This window comes from Phascolarctos cinereus, unplaced genomic scaffold (genome assembly GCF_003287225.1).
Source record: "Phascolarctos cinereus isolate Bilbo 61053 unplaced genomic scaffold, phaCin_HiC Scaffold_726;HRSCAF=1367, whole genome shotgun sequence".
NCBI lineage: Eukaryota > Metazoa > Chordata > Mammalia > Diprotodontia > Phascolarctidae > Phascolarctos > Phascolarctos cinereus.
In genome coordinates this window covers 122,070,957-122,096,263 of record NW_027556098.1, presented here as the reverse complement: position 1 = coordinate 122,096,263, position 25,307 = coordinate 122,070,957, and the positions used below count along the sequence as shown (strand labels likewise).

At 38.3% G+C, this 25,307-nt stretch overlaps 2 protein-coding genes across 11 annotated transcripts in view; one reads left to right on the top strand and one right to left on the bottom strand.

Moving 5' to 3' along the window:
- Window positions 1-17,655, bottom strand: part of CEP63 (centrosomal protein 63) — a 58,288-nt gene extending 40,633 nt beyond the window's left edge. For 6 of the 10 annotated variants that reach the window (XM_020986086.2, XM_078146763.1, XM_078146764.1 and 3 more), the window contains exons 1-3: window positions 17,504-17,655; window positions 8,985-9,053; window positions 4,486-4,663 (exon numbers count right to left, since the gene is read on the bottom strand). In XM_020986086.2, the coding sequence (XP_020841745.1) occupies window positions 4,486-4,663; window positions 8,985-9,053; window positions 17,504-17,508 (252 nt within the window). In that variant the 5' untranslated portion in view covers window positions 17,509-17,655. Of the gene's footprint in view, window positions 1-4,485; window positions 4,664-8,984; window positions 9,054-17,394 lie in introns of those variants that run through there. The other 4 variants (XM_020986087.2, XM_078146768.1, XM_078146769.1 and 1 more) reach the window with 4 other exon arrangements.
- A 25-nt stretch (window positions 17,656-17,680) lies between these two features.
- Window positions 17,681-25,106, top strand: ANAPC13 (anaphase promoting complex subunit 13). Its single transcript, XM_020986091.2, has 3 exons — window positions 17,681-17,960; window positions 19,101-19,262; window positions 21,797-25,106. Exons 2-3 carry the CDS (start codon window positions 19,164-19,166, stop codon window positions 21,920-21,922), a joined length of 225 nt encoding a protein of 74 aa, XP_020841750.1. The 5' UTR covers window positions 17,681-17,960; window positions 19,101-19,163; the 3' UTR covers window positions 21,923-25,106.
- Window positions 25,107-25,307: the final 201 nt, after the last annotated feature.

The following is a 25,307-nucleotide window of genomic DNA, read 5'->3' as shown; positions in this document are numbered from 1 at the left end:
AGTGAGAATCAGCCTAGCAGGCAAAGCTCTCATGCCAATCAATAACGGGATCAGGCCTATGAGTAGTCACTGTACTTCCAACTTAAGCAGGATAGGAAGACCCAGGCTTTAAGATGCCAAAAAAAAAAAAAAAGGATGACTAAAAGAAAAGTTTCTGGAGGAAATGGTTCTGGAGGACCAGCCATGGAATGCAGAGATCTTTATAAAATATACTTCTCCAACAGTAAGCCATTTTACTTGTTGTAGGAAAACCATTCAATGAATGAAGAATTCATTAAGCCCTTACTATGCTAAACACTGGGCTAAGAGCCGGTGATTGGCATCGGCTTCCCTGATGTAACTTCCTGGTCACCTAAAAGCATAAAAAGTCCTAACCACATGGTGTCCAGGCCTCTCAGATTTGGCGGGTATCAGGTACCATACCCTGTCCTGATGACATGATGAGGAGACATCACATAAATCAAAGCTGAAGATATCTGCCACTGTAACGTTGTTGCATATCACTGCTATGTTAGGGCCAAGTAAACCTCCTTTTTGTTAACTGTTCAATGACTTAAGAACAGTGGTGTCAAACTCAAATAGAAAGGGATCCCTGCCAGCTGCATATTTAGACTATCACAAATTAACACCATTTTTATTGCATTTTTATTTATTTTGTTAAACAATTCCCAATTACATTTTGATCTGGGTCTAAAGCAGCTTGCTGCCTGCAGGCTGTGAGTTTGATACTTCTATTTATGAATGCATGATTTTGTCCCAAAATCAAACCAGAAATAAAAGTGCTGGTGTTAAGCTTGACTCTAACAGCACAATAATGGCTTTTACACAATTATTTTAGTGTTGTCATTGCTGTTCAGTCATTTCAGTCATGCTGGACTCTTCATGACCCCATTTGGGGTTTTCTTGGCAAAGATACTGGAGTGGTTTGCCACTTCCTTTTCTAGTTCATTGCACAGATGAGGCAACTATGGCAAATAGGGTTAAGTGACTTGACCAGGATCACACAGCTAGTAAGTGTCTGAGACTGCATTTGAACTTATGAAGATAAATCTTCCTGATTCCAAGTCCAGTGCTCTATCCACTGTGCCACCTAGCTGCCCTTAATTACTTAGTATTTAGTTGCAATACAGAAATACAAATTATCGTAATCTGTATCAAGTCTACACTCAATTCTATTACAGTTATCCCTTAAATCAGTGATCTTCAAACTTTTTTAATGATATATCCGCACTGGCAAAAAACTTTTGAAACTTAGGAATATATGTGTATATTTATAAGACATGTATATCACATAGTTCTATGTTCAGTTTATTTCAATATTTGATTTAATGGCTATCATATCTGAAACAGATATGTCTAGTTTGAGACCAATGCCTTAAATCAATTAAGTCATAATAACACTTAGACAAGGGTATAGTTACCAAAGTGGGCAATACCACCCTTTGGGGGGTACTGGAACGATTAGGGGGGTTGTAGTAGCCCTGAGTGCAATTGGGGAGGGGTGTTGAATAAAAATAAGGGGACAGTGGAAGCATAAAGAAAGAAGATGAAAAAAATTTTTTAAACCATTCATACATGTTTCATCTGTTGCGTAACAAAATTAAAGTTGTAGTAATTATATCATTTTCCAAATAAACACACAAAATGCAAGTTATAACCCATCAGTGGTCAAGTCGTTGGCAGGTCTTAATAAGCAAGTGTTGGCAGGTGAGCTTGTCATGTGCATTGCCAGGAAGTCCAGCATGTATCAGCAGGAATATGTGCATGTAATGATTTGTTTACAATATGATTCTATACAGCTACATAATGCAATATTGTGTCATCAAAATTTCAATGTAGGAAAAAACCTACAAATTTACAATAAAATTTTAAATTTAAGATGCATCTTTTTTTACAAATATATTTTATATTTTTTGAAATGACATAAATTAAAAAAAAAATTAAAGAGTTAAAGAAAGTAGATTTCCAGGGAGGGCACTGAGTAATTTTTTTTTAAAGGGGATGGTAGCCCAAATAAATTTGGTAAACTCTGGATAAGGGGCTTGGTTATAGTGAAATTTAGACTTTCTGTCCATTAATTAGGCAATCACTAAGAAGACAGAGGATAAGGATATCATTACATGGTGGGAGGAGGTGGTCAGAAGAGACAAGCTCAGGCACCTAGTGGCTATGCGATCACAGGCAAGTCACTTAACCTCTTGGGGCCTTAACTTCTTCACTGGCAAAATGGTATCATTAATACTTTTATCAGCCATCTCACAGGGCCAGTGTTGGAGAAATATTTTGTAAACCTTAGGGTACCATTTAAATGTGAGCTATTATTCATATACCAAAAATTAAGGCACTAATTTGTCGATGCTTTTTTTCTTTTCCTCCTATTCAGTTCACTTTATACAACCCAGATTACTAGATTATGAGAAATCAAACACTTGTCTCAAGCTTGTCTTCAGAATTTGCCCCCAAGAATTCTAAGAAATTTTTAACCGAGATGGAAAAAGGGAATTTTTTTCTTTCCTTTTTTTTTAATGCTAACAGCACTTTTCATTAAAACATTTTCATGGATAATTGACAAATATTAACTAAATAACTACTACAGGAAGAGCAGAATGCCAAATGCCACAAGGGATACAAAATATCTAATGGTAACCTGAACCTCTAAGAATTTAAATCTAGAAACAATTGTGATATAAAAAGAAAAAGCTTCATAAAACTTTTTTTTAAATATAAGGTTGGAATGGTAAGTTGAGGTCAGACAGTAGAAGGCCTTAAACATGAAGCTAAGATGTTTACTTTATCCTATACACAACTGGAGATTCATTAAGGGTTTTTACCAGCAGTATTACAAGGTCAAAGTGATGTTTTGGGAAGATTAATCTTGCAGTAAAATGTTAGGTTAGAGGGAAGGAAAGCTGAACAAATGGAGAAGCTATGAAGCTTTTCTTATTATATTGTCCAAATGAGTCCAGTCCAAGTTATAAGTGGTAGCAATAAAAATGGAAAGGAAAGGACAGATTCAAGAAACATCATAAAAGAAGAATCAAAAGGACTAGATTAGTGAGCATGGGAAGAAAACAGAGAAGGAAGAGTCAAGTACTGAACTTAGGTATCTGGAAAAATTATATTACCACTGGGGAACTATTTACAGGTAGTTTAATTTTGCACACACTGAGTCTTAGGAGGCACTGACACATCCAAATGAAAAACATCTAAGGTCAATTGTAAATGAAGGATCGAACCTCAGGATATACTGATATCCACAACCTAGAGAGTCAAGGACTGAACCTTGGGAGTGTGCATATTTATACAGCAGAAGGAAGGAGAGGAACCAAAAAAAGTCAGAGGGAGGAGAAACAAGGTAATACAGTATCACAGAAACAAGGCAATACAGTATCACAGAAACAAGGCAATACAGTATCACAGAAATCAATGAAGGAGCTACTTTAAAAACATGGGGGTAGAAAATGTTAAATGTTAAGAGACCAATGAGTATAAAGACTAGAAAAAGGCCAATGGATATGGCAGGTAGTTTATTATTGGTACCCTTCTGTGGTTCAGATTCTGTTGAATGTAAATGGAAACAGATTACAGGTTGGTTTTAGTTTTGTTTTGTTGTTCTTTTTTCTTTACAGTAAAAAGATGGAGAAAAAGATAAACAATCAGGATGTTTGTGTTTGTATTTAAGCTAGAAAAGACCCACACATCTTTGAAAACAAAATAATTACATGAAAATTTGGTGATTATATGTACACCAAAACAAAAAAGGTATTTCACAATTTAAAAATTCAAGTAAAAATTCATTAAACACCATTAACAGGGCTAGGTGCTATCAGAAAGGAAGGGAAAGGGATAAACATTTATATAGTGCCTACTACATACCAGGCACTGTGCATTTTACAAATATTATCTCATTTGACCCTCACGACAATACTGAGAGGTAAATGCTGTTATCATCTCCATTTTATACTTGAGGAAACTGAGGCAGACAGAAGTTAAGTGACTTGTGTAAAGTCACACAGCTAATAAGTGTCTGAGGTTAGATTCAAACCCTGGTTTTCCTGACTCCAGGTCCAGTGTTGTACCCATTGTATCACCCAGTGGCCTCATAAAATGTATAGTTCAATTTCCCTACAGCATATTATTTTATTTTTTACACTCTATCAATTAGAACAGTGACTCAATGACTGTTTCTTATGCATGCATTTTGCTCTTTAATATATGGTATAACTTCAAAGGAACTATGGACATCCTCTTAAAACAGAATGAGTTTCAAAAACTTCATCTATACAGAATTACAATCTGTATCCATCAAGGTACTCATGTTGATGAAATCAAAGTATTAAGGAAATAGGGCCAAATATTTTCCAGTGGAAATCCATCTCTATATTATAGCCAAACTTAATAAGAAAAATGTGGTCAAAACATATGTAATGCATAAGTAAAGTTAAACTGTACTAGTAAATAAAGTAAGTGACTCGTGTGTTGTACCTCTTTATGTTTTTGATCCAATAAATCCCTAAGAGATTTGAGTTCCTGTTGTCGGATATCCAAGCAGGTTTCTAGAGCCTGGGTCTGCCCTTCCCACTCAGACTTCTTATGAGCCACCATTATGTCAATTTGTTTCATTAGCTCCTGTAGTTCTGCCTCACAAGACGTCAAAAAACCCCTGCAAATAAGAAGAAATCACTCAAATTATACAACAGATGCTCACATTACTTTTTCTTCACCTGTAAAAGAATATGGAAGTATGTGTTCATCTCTAAAAGTAACTGAATGAATTGAGCCAACATTATCACAGTTTCACAAGAATGGTTCTTCCAAAGAAAATCACCAGAAGCAATCATATTCTCACACATACATACACACACATACACACACTAAATGTGTGTACATAACATACAAGATGGATATATGTACATATGGGATAGATATACACACCTGCGTGCGTATGATCTGCATAGAGACAACACTTAAGCCCATGGGAGCTCATGAAATTACCAAGTGTTTAGAGGGAGAAAGAATAAAGGACACAGGACAAAACCTTGGTAACACCAACAGTTAGAGATTCAGATGTGGATAAGCCAGGAATGGGAGATATAAGTGTTATGAGTTAGGAACAGAGAGAAAGGTAAGCTGTCTAATTGCTTAAGCAGGAGGAGGAGTAATAACCAATGAGGCAAAGGATTCTGAGAAGAAGTGATCAGATGGTTCGAGGGCAAGATACAGGAAAGCAATGTTACAAAAAAAAAAATTTTTTAGATAAAAAAAAAAACAGCCAAGTTTCTGACCCCTCTTACTTTTCAGACCTGAGTCTGAATAGTAATATGTAATAGTAATAGTAATATGTAATAGTAATAGTAATATGAGTCTACATATCAATACTCCCTCAGATACCCTAACTTCCCAGTTCCCCATCTTACTCATTTCCCATGACTTACTCATCCACACTACCTTAGCTGTACAGGGATGGATATACCCTTGACCTGTGTTCCACCTACATGTTTGTAAGCTCTGAAATTCCTTTATTTAATCAAAATCTTTTACCATTCGACCTTGCCCTTTGCCTTTTAACTCCAACCCTGTTTTTGATCTTTATCATAACCTCTAATCCCTCCACTCCTTAATTCTTCCCCAGTCCACCACTTCTAGAGTCCTATACTCTCCCTTCTCTATCCTGACCCCCAATGAACCAATTCAACTCTCCATTATCTTCTTCTCTCAAGTCCATGGTTCCTTGATTATATAACCAATCTTGCCCTGCCAAGCCTCAGCCTTGAATTACTCCTACCATTCACTGTTTTTACAACTATTCAATGCTGCTGAATGAAGATAGAGAAAAATCATAAAACCTTCTGACTGGGGCCACTACAAATATATATCATCTGTCACACAATCTAAACTGGCAAGGCAATCCTCTCACATTCCTCTAATTGATTCACTATTCCCACTCACCAATGAAGCTTTTCCAAACCCTCTCATTCCTCCTCAGACTTCTCAGGACTCCCCCATTCTCCATCTTCTCAGGTGAAAACCTTACCTCCTATTTCATTGAAATAGTTCATGCCATTCTTGGAGGGCTCCATCTTCTCCCCTCCTCTTCATCCCATCTCATTTGTATGCTTTTCTGCCACTATATTCTCCTTTACCCACATCTCACATTGAAGAGGTAGCCCTTCTCTTTGCCAAGGAATACCCCTTTCCATGACAATTGATTCCATTCCATCTTATCTTCCCCACTAGATTACCTAGTTTTCCAGTCCTATTCTCTCTCCTGACCTACAATCTCAAAGCTCCAATTGCCTATTAGACATCTTGAACTGGGTGTCTCATACACATCTCAATATGTCCAAAACTGATCTCACTATAGTTCTCCCTAGACCCTCACCTCTTTTCTAACTTTCCTATTACTGTGAAGGGCACCACCATTCTCCCAGTCACCCAGATTTACACTCTAGGTGTCAACCTCAACAGCTCACTCTCTCTAATCCCCCACATCTAATCTGTTTTCAATTATCATTGATTCTACTTTTGCCACATCTTTCCCATATGCTCCCTTCTCTCCTCTGACACTGCTACTACCTTGGTAAAGACCCTCCTCGCCTCACACTTAAATTATTATAATAAGCTTTCTGGTTGGTCTCCCTGCCTCAAGTCTCTCCCTCCTTCAGTTCATGACCTTCCTATTCAATATTCAATAAACTCCAGTGGCTCCCTATTACTTCCAAGATCAAATACAAAATCCTGTTTGGCTTAAAAGCCATAAGCTGACCTTTTCCTACCTTTCCTGTCTTCCTACTCCTTTTACATACAGTATGATCCAGCGACATTCACCTCTTTGTTGTTTCTAGCCCAAGTCACTCCATTTCCCAACTGCTTTTTTTCTGGATGTCCCCCATGCCTGGAATACTCTCCCTTCCCATCTCCACCTCCTGGATTCCTTCAAGTTTCAGCTAAAATCCTATCTTCTGCAAAACCCTATCCAGATCCCTGCTAATGCTAGGGCTTCCCCTCTAAGAGTATCTCAAATTTATCATGTAAATATCTTGTTTGTTATATAGCCATCTGCATGTTATCTCTCCTACTAAGATTGTGAGCTACTTGATGGAGAAAGAATATTTTTGCCTCCTACCTTTTTTTTTTAATCTGGCACAAGGAAGACACTTAATAAATGCTTAATGTCTTCATTCTAGAGGGGTTCCTAGGTAGAGTATGATAACTGTCTGAGACAATAATAACTGTATTCACAGTTTTTGTTATACAATTTCTTCCATATTACTGGAACCCCAAAGGTTACATTGCTTACTTACTAATTATCTAAACCCTGAATTTAGTTCCATTGACTCTATATTCCTGGTAGAGCAGTTATTTTGGCAAGGCAAGACCCATAACACAAACATACAACATAATAAACCTACTCTAGACATGTTTTTAACTTGGCACTTCTATAATGCCCTGCCCCTTTTCTGGAATCTTATATTACTAAAAATTTCCATATTACTATGATTGAGAGTAGAGAGGCCCTATTCCCTGGCTACTGCAAAGGAAGCTTCCTTACTGTGACATGTGAGGTAGGAAACCAATCAAGTATTTTTTCCATCTCTCATACAACACGTGGTTCTCAGTTGTTAAGCTGCGACGTGTGAAGGATGGAACCCAAGTGTCCTCATACAGATCTGAAAGTGATAAAAGCTTAGCATAATCTAGATAGCCCAGGTCCTGAGGGCAACCTCTTGAAGTATCATCACTAAACCATTATTTCCTCACCACTCAACTCTGCATTCTGGCTTCTGATCTCATCATGCAACTGAAACTACCCTCCCCAAAGTTACAAATGACCTCTTAATTGCCAAATCTGAAAGTCTTCTCTCAGTCCTAATTTTTCTGAACCCGATTCAGTTGACAACTATTGACTACTTTTTCCTCCCATATGGATCATCCATAATCACATAGTAAAGATAAAGATAATAGGAAAAAGACCTGGTTTTTCCAAATTCCAGAATTCAAACTTTTCAATTACATAAAATATTTCAGAAATTACATTTTACACGTTTTTAAGGAAACATCAATTTCACTTTTTATTTTAAAAAATAGTAAAGAGTAGACAAGTAGGTATCCAGGATAACCATTATCTAACTAACTACAACTATAGTTGTAACTGCAAAAATTATTTTATAATTATATTTGAAATTAATAGAAATGTAGCCTCATGAATTAAAAAAAAAAAACAAAGTTAAAATATCACTAAGATACAGAAGATGGAAATACAAATGACTTATCTTCTTAATAGAGGTAGGGTTAAGGACCACTCCCTAATTCCTTACTAAGGAAGTTGGGAGGGAATGGGAAGGTTTCTGCTCAGGTCTGAGGGACTGCATTACCTTTGAGGTCCCTTCTTACTGAAAATCTATGACTGACTAAAATGGCCAAAAGAAGACAAAGTAAAGAAGAAAAAAGACAGGACCTGGATAATTGCTAAAAGAATAAGAGAATTCTGAATTATTGAAGGTTGAATATAAAAAACTTACACTATAAATAAGCCAAGAAATTTGAATTGTTGAGACTTGAAGCCCAAACAATAAGACTGCTTTGGTAAACTCCCAAAGAAATCAACAGAGGCATTTCTCATGGTGGTTAAGAAACCTAAGTAAGCTTTCCATTTCTTCAAAAAAAATTTTTTTCTTTTGCTATAAAATCTCTCTAATTATTCATTTGACTTGCACAGAGCACAAATTTTCATAAAGGAAAATGTCTGCCTTCTAGTTAAGAAGAAAAACTCTTAAAATAGAACATTGTCTACAAACATCACATTCTACATTGCCAGAATTACATTAATTATCTTAACATAGAGTGCTATCATTTTTCACAATCACACGTTTAAAGTTCAGGATGAGCAAAGGAGAGCTCAAGTACCAGTGCTAAGACAAACATGGGCATTGGAAAGCCTTCTTCCTATTCCAAAGAAAAAACAAAAACAAAAATAACCTTACCCTCCTTGTCCCTGACTCTGTATTCCTTCCAACAAAGCCTCCATGACCAAATCACCTCTGTTTTCATAGCTGGGAAGAGAAAGAAACACAGGTCATAAAATGGCATTCTTTTCATATTCAAAATTGTTCATGGTCAGTTTAAGAATGTGAGCAGAAATGTGGCATTTCTTGGGAAGAATTTAGAGACAGGTAACAGCTTTGATTCTGGGCACTCTTATGACCTACTATGTGCTAAGTGCTGGAGATATGAAGACAAAAAAAAAAAGAATAGTCTCTGATTTCAACATCTGGTCAGGCCTATATAAATCCATATCAGGTGCTTAATATATGGTTGTTAAATGAATGAAAGAAAGGTTGCCAGAGAAGCTAAGCTGCCTGGATAGAGACAGACAGCCTGCTCCCTCATACTTACTCCAACAAAAACTTAAAAATCATAGGAAACAAAATAATGATTAGGAAATCCAATAAGAAATAATAGTAAGTGACTTCACCAATCCCAGAACTACACAAAATATTGTCCAGTGACCCCTGGGCAATAGGAAAGGGGGTTGCTAGCTAAGCCAGCACCAGAATGTGCAATCGAGGGAAGAATTTTCCTGTGTGACCAGAGATATATTTATAATCTGAAAGACAGTGAGAGCTGAGGTTTCCCCGGAAAGCCACCAAGAGTAGCAGTGAACAGTCTAAACATGGAAAGCCACCAGGAGTAGCAGTGAACAGTCTAAACATGGTAGCACTCACATCACCTCACCCAAGGCCCAAGTCCTTAGCATTCTGTCCTGATACGCAATAAAGAGCACTTTGATCCAGGAGGCCTAACCCCTGAGGTAGGCAGAGGTCAGTAAAGGAACTCATGTAAGCTGTGTTGAGACCAAGCAAGGCCAATTACCCAGGTGTAGGGTAGAGGCAGAACCTGGCAGAAAGTACTAATTCAGCACTGGAGAACTGAAGAGATGAATACTGGAGTACTGGAAAGATGAGCAAACAGAAGACACAGATAATTTTAAAGGATTAAATAGATCTAGAAATGTCAAAGAGCCAAGCCTGAGAGAAAGTAACTCCGTGACAACTGCAAGCAGAGAGTCAAACCAAAAGAATCATGACTTTCCACAAGGACTACATGAATAACCAGAAAAAGTGAACCAAGAGTTGTTGGTTTACTTTTTTTTTTAATGAAATAAAAACTTTGGAGGAAAGAATGATTCCCAGTTATAAAAATTATTAAAATTGCTTCTGTCACAAATTCATCTTAACCTTAAAACCACTAAAATTATTCTGGAAGGAATCATTAATGAGCTTTGTATTTCAAGCTATTATTATCTTGACCTTAAAAAAAAAACCAATGTGTCTTTTGGGGACTGAGTGATATAGTAAGTAGTACAGTAAAGGGAAAAGGGAAGGAAACAAGCATTTATCAAATGCCTAGTATGTGCCAGTCATTCTGCTAAGCACTTTACAAATATTATTTCATTTTGACCCTCACAACAATCCTGTGAGGTATGTGATGTTATATTCCCCCATTTTACAGTTGAGGAAACAGAGGCAAACAAAGGTTAAGCAACTTGTCCAGAGTCACATAGCTAGTATCAGATGATAAATGTGAACTCAGGTCTTCCTGAATCTAGAACCAGTGCTTTATCCACTCACTGTTTGAGCTAACTGCCCCTGTATCTGTAGTCGGGGAACCGAAGTTCAAATTCTGCTTTAACAAGACCATCTTGTGTTCCTGCCAAGTCACTTCTCTTCCTTGTGCCTTGGTTTGCACCTCTGCAAAATGAGGGGATTTGTTATCTTTAAGGGCCCTCCCAACTAAAAAACATATGATCCTGCCATGAATAAAGTCAGTCAATAAATCAGAATAAAGTCTGTCCTTGGTAAGTCATTTTAACCTTTCTAAGCCTCAGTTTCCTCAGCTGAAAATGGAGAGGTATGGACTAGAAGACCTCCAAGTCCCTTTCCCTGAAAATGCAGAGCACAGGCAAGTAACACAACCACTAGATGGCAGTGGTGCATTCACTTAAGAGAAATTAAATTTTTGGAAAATTTCTATTTCTTGAGTCAAATAATTTTCCTGGATCTTTACAAGTGGCCTCTGCTTCAAAAGAATGATTTGTGTGTTCAGCCTCAAACAGCCTGTTAAACATAGGAGCTGAAAACATAATAACTAATTTCCCCCCTCAACCACCATTGGTATACATATATCTCACATAGATAGCAGCTTAAACAGAGACATACATACATACATACACACATACATAGACATTTCTCTAGAAAAGATGTTTATTGCCCACTTAAAATTTGCCTCAACAATTCTTATACATGCTATAAAATGAAAAAATTCTAAAACTAATGAAGATAGGAAAGTTACAGCCCAAGACAGGAGCTAAAAGACATAATACTAACTAAGCAGAGAGAGGGCTTTCAAAACAGCTTCAGCAAATGCCCCTCAGGCAAAACAAGGTGACAAAATAACGGGAAAGGGGATTAGCCTACCAGTGCCTACTAGGTTCCTTGGTCTTACTATCTACATCCCTTATTCCTCCAGCAATCTCAACTAACCACCCTGTGTATACACAACCCTCTTCCCAACAAATTCACAAGGCAAGGAGATACAGACACAAAACAAAACAGAAAAAAGAAACTGTCTCAGTCCTCAAGGACTTTACATTCTACTGGGGGAATACAATATACATAGCTAAGGAAACAAAAAGTATCTACAAAGTATACAAGTAACATTGAGAGAGAAAGAATAGAGCCAAGATGGCGAAAGAGCAGGAAGGGCAGCTGTTCCCTCTCAAAACTCTTCAAAACAGATCTAGAAAACACACCAGACAGAATTATGATAGGGAAATTCAAGAAGATGTTAGTGAGGCATTTTGCCAGCCAGGTAGGCAGAAAGTATCTATGGACACTGGGGCTAGGGTCTGATCAGGACTGGCCAGGTGGAACACTGGGGGGGGGGGAGGTGTAGGAGAGGCTGTGCACTGTTGCAAGAGGAGGCCTCACCATCAAGTCTGAAGTCAGGAAGCAGACTGAAAGAATGAGTAAATTTTTTTTAAGTCACACCATAAAAATTATTTGGGAAACAAGAATGTTCAAGACACAACCCTAGAAGAAGAGAATGACCACAAAACATCTACAAGCAAAGTCACCAAGAAAAACACAGCTTAGACACCTACTCAACAAAAACTCCTGGAAGAGATGAAATGACAACCCTCAAGGGGAAAAATTAAAAATAAACGAGAACTATGGAAAAAAGACTTGGAAAGGGAATTGACAGCTTGACACTAGACAACCTTGCCCTAGTAACAAAACCCCTTGAAAATTAGAATGGACCAAAGAGAAGCCAATGACTCCATGAGACAACAAGAAATACTGAAACAAAGTCAAAAGATTGAAAACAAAAGGAACATATAAAATATGTCATAACATAAATGACTAACCTAGAAAACTGATGGAAGAGAAAAAATTTAAGAATCAATAGGCTATGTGAAAGCTATGACCAAAAAAAGAGCTAAGAAACCATATTTCAAGAAAGCTTAAAAGAAAGTCTGCTCAGATCTCTTAGAACCAGTGGGCAAAGTAGAAATAAAAAGAATACACCTGTTACTTCCTGAAACTCTAGGGAAAATCATAGCCAAAATCTAGAGCTTCCAGGTCAGAGAAAAAACACTGAAAGCAGACAGAGAGAAAGAACTCAAGTACTGAGGGGCCACAGTCAGGATCACACACAATTTAGTAGCCACCATTATAAAGGATAAAAGATGGTTATTCCAGAAAGCAAAGGTTTATTGCCAAGAATAACTTTCCCAGCAAAACTGAGTAGTGGTGGGGGAGGGGGAGGAATGAACCTTTAATTAAATACAGGACTTCCAAGCACTCCTGAAAAGACCAGAGCTGAGTAAAAACCACAAAGTTCAAACACAAGAGCTAAGAGAAACATTAAGAGGTAAATCCAAATGAACAATCATAAGGGACTAAATAAAGATAAACTGCTTACATTCAAATATGAGGTGACACATGTGTCCCCTATAAACCCTATTATCATCAGGTAATGGAGTCTAATTAGACAAGGCCAAGGAGGGGGGTGGGGTCTCTTATGTCTTAATGATCTTAAGAATGGAAAGCAAGACAGAGAAATGTACTGGGAGCAAAGCAGGAAGAGAAAGGAAAGGAAGATTGAGGAAATTATTTCACATAATCAGGGTATGCAAATAGACACCTACGAAAGGAAGGAATAGAGTGAATAGCTTACAACCGAACCTTACTCTTTGAACTAGTCATAGAAAAGAAGGAGTATGGGCTACTGCCACTAGGGCCCATTACAAAGCCATCAACTCAAAGTGGGAGCAATTCCAGAAGTACTTAGAAGCTGAGAGTGCTGAGCACACTCACCAAAGTATTGGTGGCCTTGTATGAAGAACCAGAAAAACCCAATAGTGCACTGGATTTCCTAAAGCATCACTTAGGAGCTGTGACTCCAGAATATTCAAAAAGAATTGCTTTGCTTAGAATTGGCAGAGGTGAAAGAAATATGAAGCTGTAGTTGAAGAAAACCAAAAGCTGAAATCAAAGCTTGCTCAGTAGAACCACGTCAGGAGAACTGTGCTGAATAGGATTCTTCTCAGTTGAACAGGCACTAAAAACTGGCTTTGTATGATTTGCACAGTTTGTATAGTATATAACTAGTCTTTTATGGACAGATACTATAGAACTTTTCTAATTCTATAGAATTCTTCTAATTCTAATTCTAAATTCACTTATATTTAATTATAAAAACACTTAGAATTACTAATAAACTTAATATACAAAAGGAAAAAAGAATACACAAACATTGAACAAAGAAATACATTTTAGTCAATGGGAATACTTGAGGGAAAAGGAGTAGGGAAGAATTAGGAGGGAAATAAAGGAAAATAAACTCTAAGGATGTACAAAAATATTTCTAGTTCTTTTTGAGGTGGCAAAGAATGGAAATCTCAGGGAGTGTCCATGAACTGGGGAATGGCTGAACAACTTATATAAGAATGGCCTAGTTTATTATACGGCACCTAAGCTGTGCTTTGAAGGAAGCTAAGCATTCTGTGTGGCAAAGAAAAGGATAGAGTGTATTCCAAACATCAAGGCAGGCAAGGAAGAAGAATACATCTAAATAACCACCATGTGATACTTTCTCTTTTCATAAGAGCTATATAAAGGTAAGAATTCTTTGCACAGGGTACAACACAAACTCTAAAACCCAAGATCACACAACTAGTGTGAAGTAGAACTTAAATTCCTATCTGACTACAAGCTGCTTCCTGAATCAGGCTTATTTATGTATTACAGAAATTAGGTATTAGTTATAATCTACAAATATCAACCACATATAACCAAGTAGGAAATTGATATTCAGAATAAGTGAATGAGTTGCTTGAAGTTACACAGCTAGTGTCAGAGGTGAGATTCAAACCTAGAGATGTTCTTGCTTCCAAGTCTCAAATTTTATCCATTAGCCAAGCTGCCTCTATGGCAAACAGTAAAATGAGCAAAATGTAAGGAGGTTAAAGAAACAAAAGAAATAATTAATGAAAAAGCAATCCTTTTGAATTCAGGAACAAAATTGACCTGATGAGGTCACTACAATCCAAGTTAACAAAGCATAATGCCTTAATTTATTATCATTTTCATACATGCAGATGTAACAATTTGGTATCAACTTAATATCTATGTCATCATATTTTCTCAAATAACATTAAGACAAACCCAAATTCTGCGGAGCACTTAGCATCAACACTAATTTGGGTAAATTTTGATTGTTTGGAACCGTAATTTAACATCTAAAATTAGTGTGCGCAAGGTCCTACACAGATACAGGTGTTCCTATTCTAACAGACCACTTTTAATAAAGAAAAAAAAAGCATTTTCACTAAATTTTCTTTTTGCCAATGGGGGGAAAGGGGAAGGAAAGTTATATTCAAAGAAAGTTATTTCAGGCAACTGAGTTAATAAACTTTTTTGTGTCATGGATCCCTTTGGCAATCTGGTGAAACCTATGGACCCCAATAGTTCACCAGCGTATGTGAATGCATGTGCCCATACACAGGATGACCACAAGCCACTGAAATCCATAGTAATGTAGTGGTGAGCACAAATAATATTCCAAAGCATCTGCAATAATTATAACATGGCATAAAAATATCTGTGATTTCTATTGGTGATAAAGTCACAAGGACTACTAACGCTACTGTGGCTTATTACCTACATGTGTAATTAACAGAAATGCTAAATTTCAATTATAGCTTAGTAAAAAATTAAAAAAAAATTTTTTTCCTATTCAAGTTCCTGGATTCTCCAAAATCTAACCATGATATCCTTCCGGTTAAGAACCTCTATTTCTTATATAACTGAAAATATCCAGAACATCACTAGAACTTGAAAAAACATTGGATGAGGTGTCATCTTTTTAAAAAGCATTTAGCAAAAGTTGCTATAAAAAATGACTAGGTTTTTCTAAAGAAATTCTGGAGAAAGGGCCATAGGGTTCAAGCTCCTCTGTAAAAAGAGATGGCTGGTAAGTCTAGACCAGGGGTGGGGAAACCTTCAGCCTTGAGACCACCCTTGGTCTAGATAAATACCGGTGGTCTTAGGATTTAGGGTTAGAAAGGACCTTGGAAAGGATCTGATCAACAATCTCACAATAAAGTATTTATAGAGAGGTCAAGTAACTTGATGTACTATCCCTTTAGCAAAAAATCTGCACTTTTAACTGAAGTCTCCCAGGACTCTGAATAGAAAGAGTTAAGACCTTCAAGCACCACAAGGCAAGATGCTGTTGTTGTTCCTCCTTCCTTTTTAAAGAGAGCTAATTGGCCTCACTCTCTCTTCCAGAATGATTGAATCCCAGGGGCAAGGCAAAAGTCAGTATGATTGAAGATGGCCCTGGATGCAGTGGATGACCTTGGCTTCTTTGATGTCTGACCAACCTCTAGGCACTCCAGAGCACCTGCATGGCTCTTGGAACAAAAACGTTCTGAACTGCTTGGGGAAGCCTTCACATAGATACCCCTCCCTAAAACTTACTAAAGGGCTTGTGGTTTAGTGGGTTGTGACCATTGCGCATGCTATAGCTTCTTGGAGCCAAAGGTGAGATTTGGGTGACAGGTGGACACCAAAAGTGGATGAACAGCCCTGAAAAGGGCTCAGCAAGCCCTCATACCAAGAGTGTTAACCCTCCCTAAACACCACATACGCTCTTGTTGATTAGAGGGGACACCTTTCCTAAACTTCTCAAATCATACTGGAAAGGACCTTGGAGGTGCCAGAATCATGGGATCAGTTCAGGGAACTAGAAAGAACTTCTGAGGCTAACTGGTCTAACCCATTCCCATCTCCCACCCCCTCATTTTATAGATGAGAAAACTGAAGCCCAATGAAGTTAGAAGACTTGCTCAGTTCAACATTTATTAAGCACCTACTACGTGCCCAGGCACTGAGCTATAGGGATACAAAAAGAGGCTAAAGATGGTGCCAGCCCTCAAGGATCTTACAATCTAACGGGGAGACAACATGCAAATATATACAAAATATCCATGTATCATCAGAGATGAATGCCTCCATTTTGGATGAGAAAGTGGCTTGCCCACAGTGACAGGTCTAAGCAGGCGCAAAGGGAAGACCCTGCGGAATGGAAGGCTCCGGAAATCTGAGGTTTGCCCAGCTTTCTTTGTATCTCCAGCGCATGGGACGGTGCCCTCATTTAGTAGGTGCTTTCATGTCTGAACTGAATTGAACCTTGCACCGTGGGTCTCCTGAGCGTTTGGTCCACTACGCCGCCTCGACCCTCTAGTGAGCCGGGGTGGGGGGAGGAGGAGACCGTGAGAAGAGGGAAGGGGAGGATGATCTCCGCCTAATCATGCTAGCCCCGAGGCGCATGCTCGGACTCCCTTTGGATCTCCCGCCGCCCAGCCGGGGACACGTGGTTTCCACCGCTCTGGTCCCCGATCGCGGCCGCCTCCTCCCCAATTCAGCCCCGGAAGTAAGGTCAAGGACCCCACTTCAACCAGGGCCCGAGGCGGGTGAACGAATGAGCCCCGGCCGCCAGCCCTCGCCCCCGGTTCCGAGAATGGGAGGCGGGCACCTGACGACGGGGCTGGGCGACGCGCCCGGCGGAGCCATCGTCCAGCCTGTGCCCACATCGGCCGGGGAGACGCGGGGCGAGGAGAAGAGGACGCCGGGAAAAAGGTCGCAGCGGTGACCACGCGCCTGCGGACTAAGGAGCGGCGGGTCGGGGCTGTTCAGCGGCCCCAGCCCCGCGACCACGCACTCCATGCAGCCCAGCCTAGCGCGGCGTCCACAGCCGCCGCGACCGCCAAGGGGCGCCACCGCCGCAGCGTCCGCCCCCACCCCTCTCTAGTTCTCCCGCCGTTACCTCTCCCGGCCGCGCGCGCCGCCGATGTTTCTGCGCCGCCTCCTCGCTCTAACTCACCTCCCTCCGCCCCTTATAAAAAAAATTTTCCCCGTCCATGAATTGAACCAACCTCATCCTCCCCCCTTTCCTAATAAGATCGAGTGGACTCCGCCAAGTACTCTCATTCGCTGGGCCTAAACGGAGGGAGGGAAGGGTTTTACGGATCACGTGACCCCGGCGAATTGGCTAGTGGAGAATCAAAAGGCGCAGCTGTTGAAGGCGGAAGAGCGTCTGGGCTAAGCTCGCGCATCGCGGGAGGACCGAGCGCGAGACTAGAAACATCCGCATGCGCATTTCCTCCTCCCTATTCTTTGCAAGTGTCCTGTTTGGGTACCTCCCTCCTGCTGCTGTGAGGTCGTGCCTTCCCTTTCCTTCCGTGGTCACCCTCCGAGAGTCTCGGCTCTTTTCTTCCACACTCCTATCCCCTAAGGGGAAAGAGACTCGTGGAGAGTGTCGTTCCCTCCCTCTCCTTTCTCTTCTGGCTCCGCTGGTCCCACGCTCAGAAGCGAGAACTACCTGCTGCTCAGGTAGGGGCCGGCCCCCAGAGTGGGTGCACAGGTCAGCGCTGGCAGGAGGGTCTGATTAATAGCATCTGCGGACCTGTGGTGATGCCCGAGACCGCGGTTATTTTACCCTTTCTGTTCATAGCCCGGGGAGACCTCAGTTTTAGCTGCAGATTTCTTGCAGAAGGGTCCGTACATCAAACTACTCGACTTCTCTAAACACTGTACTGTGAGATTTTTGATCGGACCTTTTTCCAAGGAGACTAGCCGAGACCTAAGGCACAGCACATTTGGTCAAGGTGAAGGGTAGAGAGAGGTCAGGACTGAGATGGGACAGTCCTTAAAATTGGTTCCTCACGTAAGGAACTTAGGCAGTGAGATGAACGTGTGTGTGTGTGTATTCTGTTATTTTATTTCTTATAGTATTTACAACTATTCATAAAGTCATATGGATTTATTAAGCATTATGGCCCATGCACTCTGCTAATCCAGCAGGGTTTGTAAATTTCTGAAAGTGTGTAAAAATCTGCCAGAATCTGCAAATGATTGGCCACCTATTGTGTGCTAGTTCTTCAGGGATGACAAAACTATTTAAGTCACAGCCTCTGCTCTAAATGAGTTTCTGGTCTAATTGAGGCTTCAGGATATGAGTTTAGTAGCCACATAAGATTACAATTCAAACATTCTTTCACTGCTTTCTGCTGGAGGTACTCTGCCAGACAGGGTTACAGAAATGAAAATCAATGAAGTCCTTACCCTCAAGGAGCTTACAATGTATGTGGCAATTAAAAAGAACAGATTAATCAGAGGTGACTTATAACTTAAGTATTCTGATAAGAGGAATGAGTAGATGACAAAGAGGGCAGCAGGCACCTTGAGGAAAATGAAAATAAAAAGAATGTTGGATGCAAGAATTTAGATGAATACTAAAAAAAAGAGTTTAGTTTGAAGAATCCATAGTTTCAGTGGTCTGGCTATAAACTTTTTTTTACTTTATTCTAATAAAACCTTTTAAATAAGAATCAAAAACTTGTCATCCTGCTGTCATCTATTTAGGTTTGTTTTGAGCTCAGGCCATGTTCACAGATTCAAAGCAATTAAAAGTATATTTGGACTAATTCAGAAAATTAATTGGTTGTGTGTGTTTTTTTTTTAATTCACTAGCCACCAGATTTCTGAACTATAACCTGTGGGCCATAGGTTTAAGAAAATCAAAATCACGAAAGAATGGACAGTGAGGTACAAAGGGATGGAAGAATTCTGGATTTGATTGATGATGCTTGGAGAGAAGATAAGTTGCCGTATGAAGATGTTGCAATACCACTGGTAGGTAACATGTGCTATGAATGAGGGAATGGGTATACCATTGTGAGCAACACATTGGCTGTTAGGGGAAATGAGAGAAGAGTTAAGGGGCAGACAAGGTATAAAGACAAAGAAATGGTAACAAATTGTGCAAAAACAGAGGGCACATGACACTCAGTGGGAGCACTTTGCCAGAGTTATCAAACATACTTCCCTGGTGGGCCTGAACCAGATTAAAATGTAATTGTGAAATATTTTTAAAACAAGTAAAAATGCAATAGAACAAAAATAATGTTAATGTGTGGTTTTCTAATCAATATAGAGCTACAGGGATTCTTAGAGTTTAGTAGCTCTGTTTCTGTTTGAGTTTGACACTGCTGATCCAGGTTCATAGAATGAGGGCCTCTGCTGGAGGCAGTGAAAGTAGAGAGGAGGGAGTGGATGTAAGAGATCATTTCTTCCAGTCCTTTCAAAGCAAATCAGCCAAGGCATAGAGAGGTTAAATAAATTGTTTAAGATCTTAAAACTAGTTAGTGACAGGTCTCCTGACTCTCATTCTAGTGCTTCTTTCAATGTACTATAGCTAGAGATAAATCAAGAATAATTAAGAGTCAGAACCACTGAAATTAATGGGAAAAGTAAAAAAGAACCAAGACCATACCTTGGAACAACTAAATAATATTCTCTTTTTCCTCTTACTTTCCTCTGTCCTTGTTACTCTCTTTGTAAACCTCTATACTTTGATGCTAGACCTTTCTAGGATTTTCTGAGAGATCTCTCTTCTGCTCTCCACACCACCAAGTTTCTGGAAAAAGCTTCTTAACAAACTTCTGTGCTAGTAGACTTCCCTAGACTTTTATTCTTAGTCCTATGTTTTTGGTTTTTTTCCCCCTGAGTTAAAACTGATTTAGCAAATGATCATAACACACTTTACAGGATGAGTCTGGATAACCAGTTGGTAAAGATGTAGGAGTAATTCACACTTCAGGGTCAAACTAAATAACTTCTAAGATTGCTTCCAACTTTTTAGAGACTCTAATTCTGTTATTTTTCACTTTAATGAAGGCTTGGCATAGATCCTGAGATATATCATGAGAACCTATCTGAAACAGGAGAAGAAATTAAAAAAGAGGTGGAAAAATATTTTTCTGTTAAGAGGTGGGAGGATGTTAAGGGGAAATAGTCAAGGGGAATATGCAAGTAAAAAATAACCTTAACTGTTTTCGAAAGAACTCTTCAGCATTCAAGTTACCTACTTCTAAAAATCAAGAACAGAAAATATAAAACTGTTCACTAACTGCAATAAATAACAAAGAGATACACCTTAATTAAGTTGAGTTAAGGGCCAAAGAGAGAAGAAAAGGTGAAAGGGACTGAGAACCTAAAAGAAAAGGTTAGAAAACCACACTTCACAATAACATTTCCTGCTTAACCCTTGAAACAAGGCAAAAATATCCATTGTGTAGGAGAAGGACCTGTATCTATCTCATAAACTTTCACATATGTACCCAGAATTTAGAACACTTTCCTTAGGCCAATTGAAATCAACCAAGAGCAGATTGGGACCAATGAATCAGATATTTTCTCTCCATGATTTATAGATGGATTTGTTTTACACTTCTGTTGTTGGTGTTAATCTTTTATTTAAGCTAAACTTGTCTGCCTTTATTAGAGCTTAGTAGTACACCCAAAATCCATCATTTCATAGGTGTGAATTCTTCCACCCCCTCCACCAAAGTAAGTCACAACTTCTCCATATTATAACTGTCTTCATGAGTCACTAAGTCTAAAAAAATGTTCCTCATTTGATGTCCAACTTTCTCGTAATTAACATATCTGAACTTAAATGTACTAGGCCTTACCTGACAGAATACACTGTGTGTTAGTTACCAGAGCCTTCCCACCTTCGTAGAACTTGTCAAAATGTGTACTTATTAACATAACTTCTTACAACCCAGGATCAGAAGAGGGTTTTAGTAGGGGATAGTCAGTAGTGTTTAAAATTTCTTTAAGTACATTTGACTTTAACACAAAATTAGTATTTTCACTGACATTAACTGGACAAAAAAGTCTTTAACACATAATTATCTTTTAAAACTATAAAGATAACACTGATTTAGGAAATTCTGAATTTTTCTTTCCTACCACGGCATTTTACTCTTGACATATATATGCTGTGTCAAGAAAAAGAAAAGGACTTCTCTTAAAGCAGCAAAAAAAGTAAAATGATCCAGTAATGACTCTCTTAAGTGTTTCTTTACTTTCTATATGAGGTCTTAACTGACACCCCAACTGCTAGTGCTTCACCCCAGAAATTACTTTGTTTTTACTTTCTGTTGTTTACTTTATATATACTCATAGATGTTGTTTCTTGTACAATTCAAGTTCCTTGAGGGCAGGAACTTTTTCACTTTTTCTCTGTGTCCTCAGTGCTTGCCATACAGTAGACACTTAATAAATGTTTGTTGATTATTGGGTTAATTGCTGGCTTTTATTTAATGAAATGTTTGCTCCTTTAGAACATGTCATTCTGAGTTCTTCTTTTACATTTTCAGAATGAACTTCCCGAACCAGAACAAGACAATGGTGGCACAACGGAATCTGTCAAAGAACAAGAGATGAAGTGGACAGACTTAGCCTTACAGTATCTACATGAGAACATTCCCCCAGCAGGAAACTAATTAACTTCTTATCGTTCATGGACAGATTATTGTGTATCCAGAATGTTTTCTTGTAGGTTCCCAAGTAGTATCTTTAAGCTGTGAGCCACTACTTTGAACAGTTGATTCTTGTTGACAAAGTAGAATTTGAAAATATTTATTCATGAAGAGATAACCAATTTAGATTGCTTCATATTAGAGGATTTTCATAGATATTATCTAAATCTCTTCATTAGCTTGTCTTAAATTTAAATATTCACCTATATCTTTGTTTTTGATCCTGTTGTCATAGGTTAGTACAATTTAATTTACCTTTATATTTTCTTCAACAGTAGAAAGAGTTAAATAGTAACTGGGAGAATGATGTCAAATTACTATATTTGCCTTGCTTCTCTGTCCAATGTCATATCCAGGGGTAGGAAAAGAATGCAGTTGACCTTAGATGTGAAAAGCCAATGAGTCTGTTATACAAACCTACCTGCCTCTACTTTAGTCATAATAGTTTGAGTTAATGTGTTTTAGAATATTGATGCCATTAATGTGGAGATAACTTATTCACAGATGGATGGAATTGGTATTTTTTTTTGTTTTCTATTAAATTTAAGGCTTGTGTATAAAATTATTCTTTTGTGTAGCTTTCAAACAAAAGTATGTTATGTAATTTTACAAGCTAAAAATATTAATAGGTTCAAGAAATGTTTAGACAAACTCATGGGTTATTCACAGGATCATAGTTAAAGAACCTGAAGGGAGCTCAGAGGTTATTTAGTTTAATGATCTAATTTTACATATGAGGAATCTGCAGCCCAGGGACTTCCCCCAAGGTCATATAGGTAACAAGTAGCAGAGCTGGGATTCTAACTCAGGTCCCATGATTCTTAGTTAATTGGTAGAGTTCAGTGTTCTTTGCACTGCAGTATGCTGCCTCTCTAATCCATAACACCTAATAAAAGAAAACTAAGGATGCTAAACATCCTCAACTTTTCAGGTCATAGAAAGCAATTTCCATATTCTCCCACAAAACACTCCCAAGAAAACTGAACTAGAGAGACCCTCAGGTTGGGTACCTAGGTTTACTGATGCAGCAAGAAGAGTAAAGCTCCACATTAGAGGACCACTTAACTGTAGGGAACCCTTAGGAATCAGGTTACATCAGGTAATTACTAATGTGTCTGACAGTGGGCCTCCTGATTCCTGTAAGGACCTCTTCATGATGAAAGCCTCACTCTGGCTCCTGGCTTCTTTTCTTACTTCAGGTCCTAAGATTTGATGTACCTGAAAAGCTTAGGTTCCTAGCCTGGTGTTCAATTTACACTTTATGTTTGGTTCTGCTCATTCTTCCCCAGAAAGGCTCATCTTCTCAGGCCTCTTAATTATCCTGTCCCTGGTGCATGATAATAGTCTTATCCAGCATGGAATGCATCACATTTTCTAGTACTGCTATTTTTTATGTTCATATTAGTGTACTTTGAAATATAACAGGAAAAAGTGGGGAGCCAAAGTTATGTCCTCATTCCTCTCTATAGAGCCTTCCCTAGCTATTTTAGCCCTCATTGATTTAACTTCTAACTACCTCAGTCACAGCCTGTAATAGACAATGTAGCACTTAATTATGTGTCAACTTTTGTTGCTTTCTGTTATACTATCTGCATGATAGATTCTTTTTCCCAAATTGAGTGTTAGCTCCTTGAGGATAGGGTAGTTAGTATAAGACCATATATTAATATTTCTGTACATACATTATTAAATAAATACATGGATTAATTGATTATTACTGTTCAGCCTTGATTAGTTAAAATATTGCCCCACAGTTTTTTTTTAACCACATTTGACTTTTAGGAGAAAAAGACCAATCACAAGCACATGTCAGGATTTGCTCTAAAAAGTGTCTTCCAGGGTTTGTTCTGACATTAGAATACAGCTCAATCTTTATAACTTCTATGTGTGTTGACCTATACAATGATCATTGCTCTTCAAAATTTTGAGCCTGAGGGAGTCTACTACCATAAATCATCAAAGATGATGTTCTTATTAAGGCTCAAAAGTGAACGAGTATGTTTTAGAAAGCTTTTAAAATAGATTTTTAAAAGCATCCTTTTTGTACCTTGTACATTGTAGACAATGTTGAGTTCCTTTTTGGTTTAACAAAATTAACTTAATAGTGTTACACCAGACCCTAAGTTTTCTGGTTAATTGAGGCTTTCCTTCAATTTCATCTTGTGTGATATTTGTGCTTTTGTTCTTAGAAATTGGTAAACATATATTATTGAGACAGAAGTCTTAAGATTTTATTCAGATTTATTAATGTGTTGTCTAACATTGTGATAGACTGATTATATTATGATCAGACTACATCTGGAGTAATGGGTTGAGTTTGTAGCACCATATTTTAGAAAGGATGAGAGGGCAGAAATGGGGCCAGTGATTTAAAGTTACAGAGGTAAATTTCAGCTTGATACAAAGAAAACCTTCTAAAGTGGTATGGGCAGCCCTGGAAGTAATGAGTTACCCATCCTTCAGTTCATTAGTACCCATACATAGAGATTTTCAATTGGAGGCTGGATAATCACTTACTAGAGATATTATAGAAAGGATTTCTACTTACTTGTGAGCTGGACCAGGTCATCTGAGGTCATTTCCATTTCTGGAATTCTGTAATTACAGCTTGGCATGGTAAATGAATCATCGGATTTGGACTTAAATTTGAATCCCAGATCTTTTCCTACCTTTGTATCCTTCAGCAAGTCATTTTCCTCCTTTAGGCTTCCATTTCCTCCTCTTTGAAATAAAGAGAATGAGCTAAATGACCCTAAGGTCCTTTGTAGCTCTAAAACCCATCATCTTAATATTTGATTATGGTCTTGACTCAAGTTGGCTCTAGTTCCCATTTGTAGTATATTGTTTTGGGACTCTTAATCATTTGTCATCATAAATGTTGCATTCTGTGGGCTATGGAACACAATAGAGAGGACTTGTTAAACCTTCTAAAACTTGGAATGAGAAACTAGAAGAAAAATGGTATATAGTTGCAAGGAATCTTTGGGATCCCTACTCAAAAACATCAAGAGCAATACTAAAATGAAGCAGAACTATCAAGGTGATCATGCTTTAGATCACAAAGAAGTTATAGATAAGGTCAGAAATGCAGGAATTTTAAATACATTTATGTATCACAATGTAATAAAATGAGTAATCAACAGTAAAACATGGGTTAGGGTTTTTTTCCAATGTTGGCTTATCTGGAGATTAAAAGAATAACTTTATCATTAATGCCTGGATTCAAAACCAAGTTATAGGAAATATTTAATTTAAAGGTAACTACAGATGCAGTATATCAAAATATAAGGGACTGGGCAAAAGCAGAGACATATTTAAAACAACAAAAGCTTATGGGAGAAAAGACAGT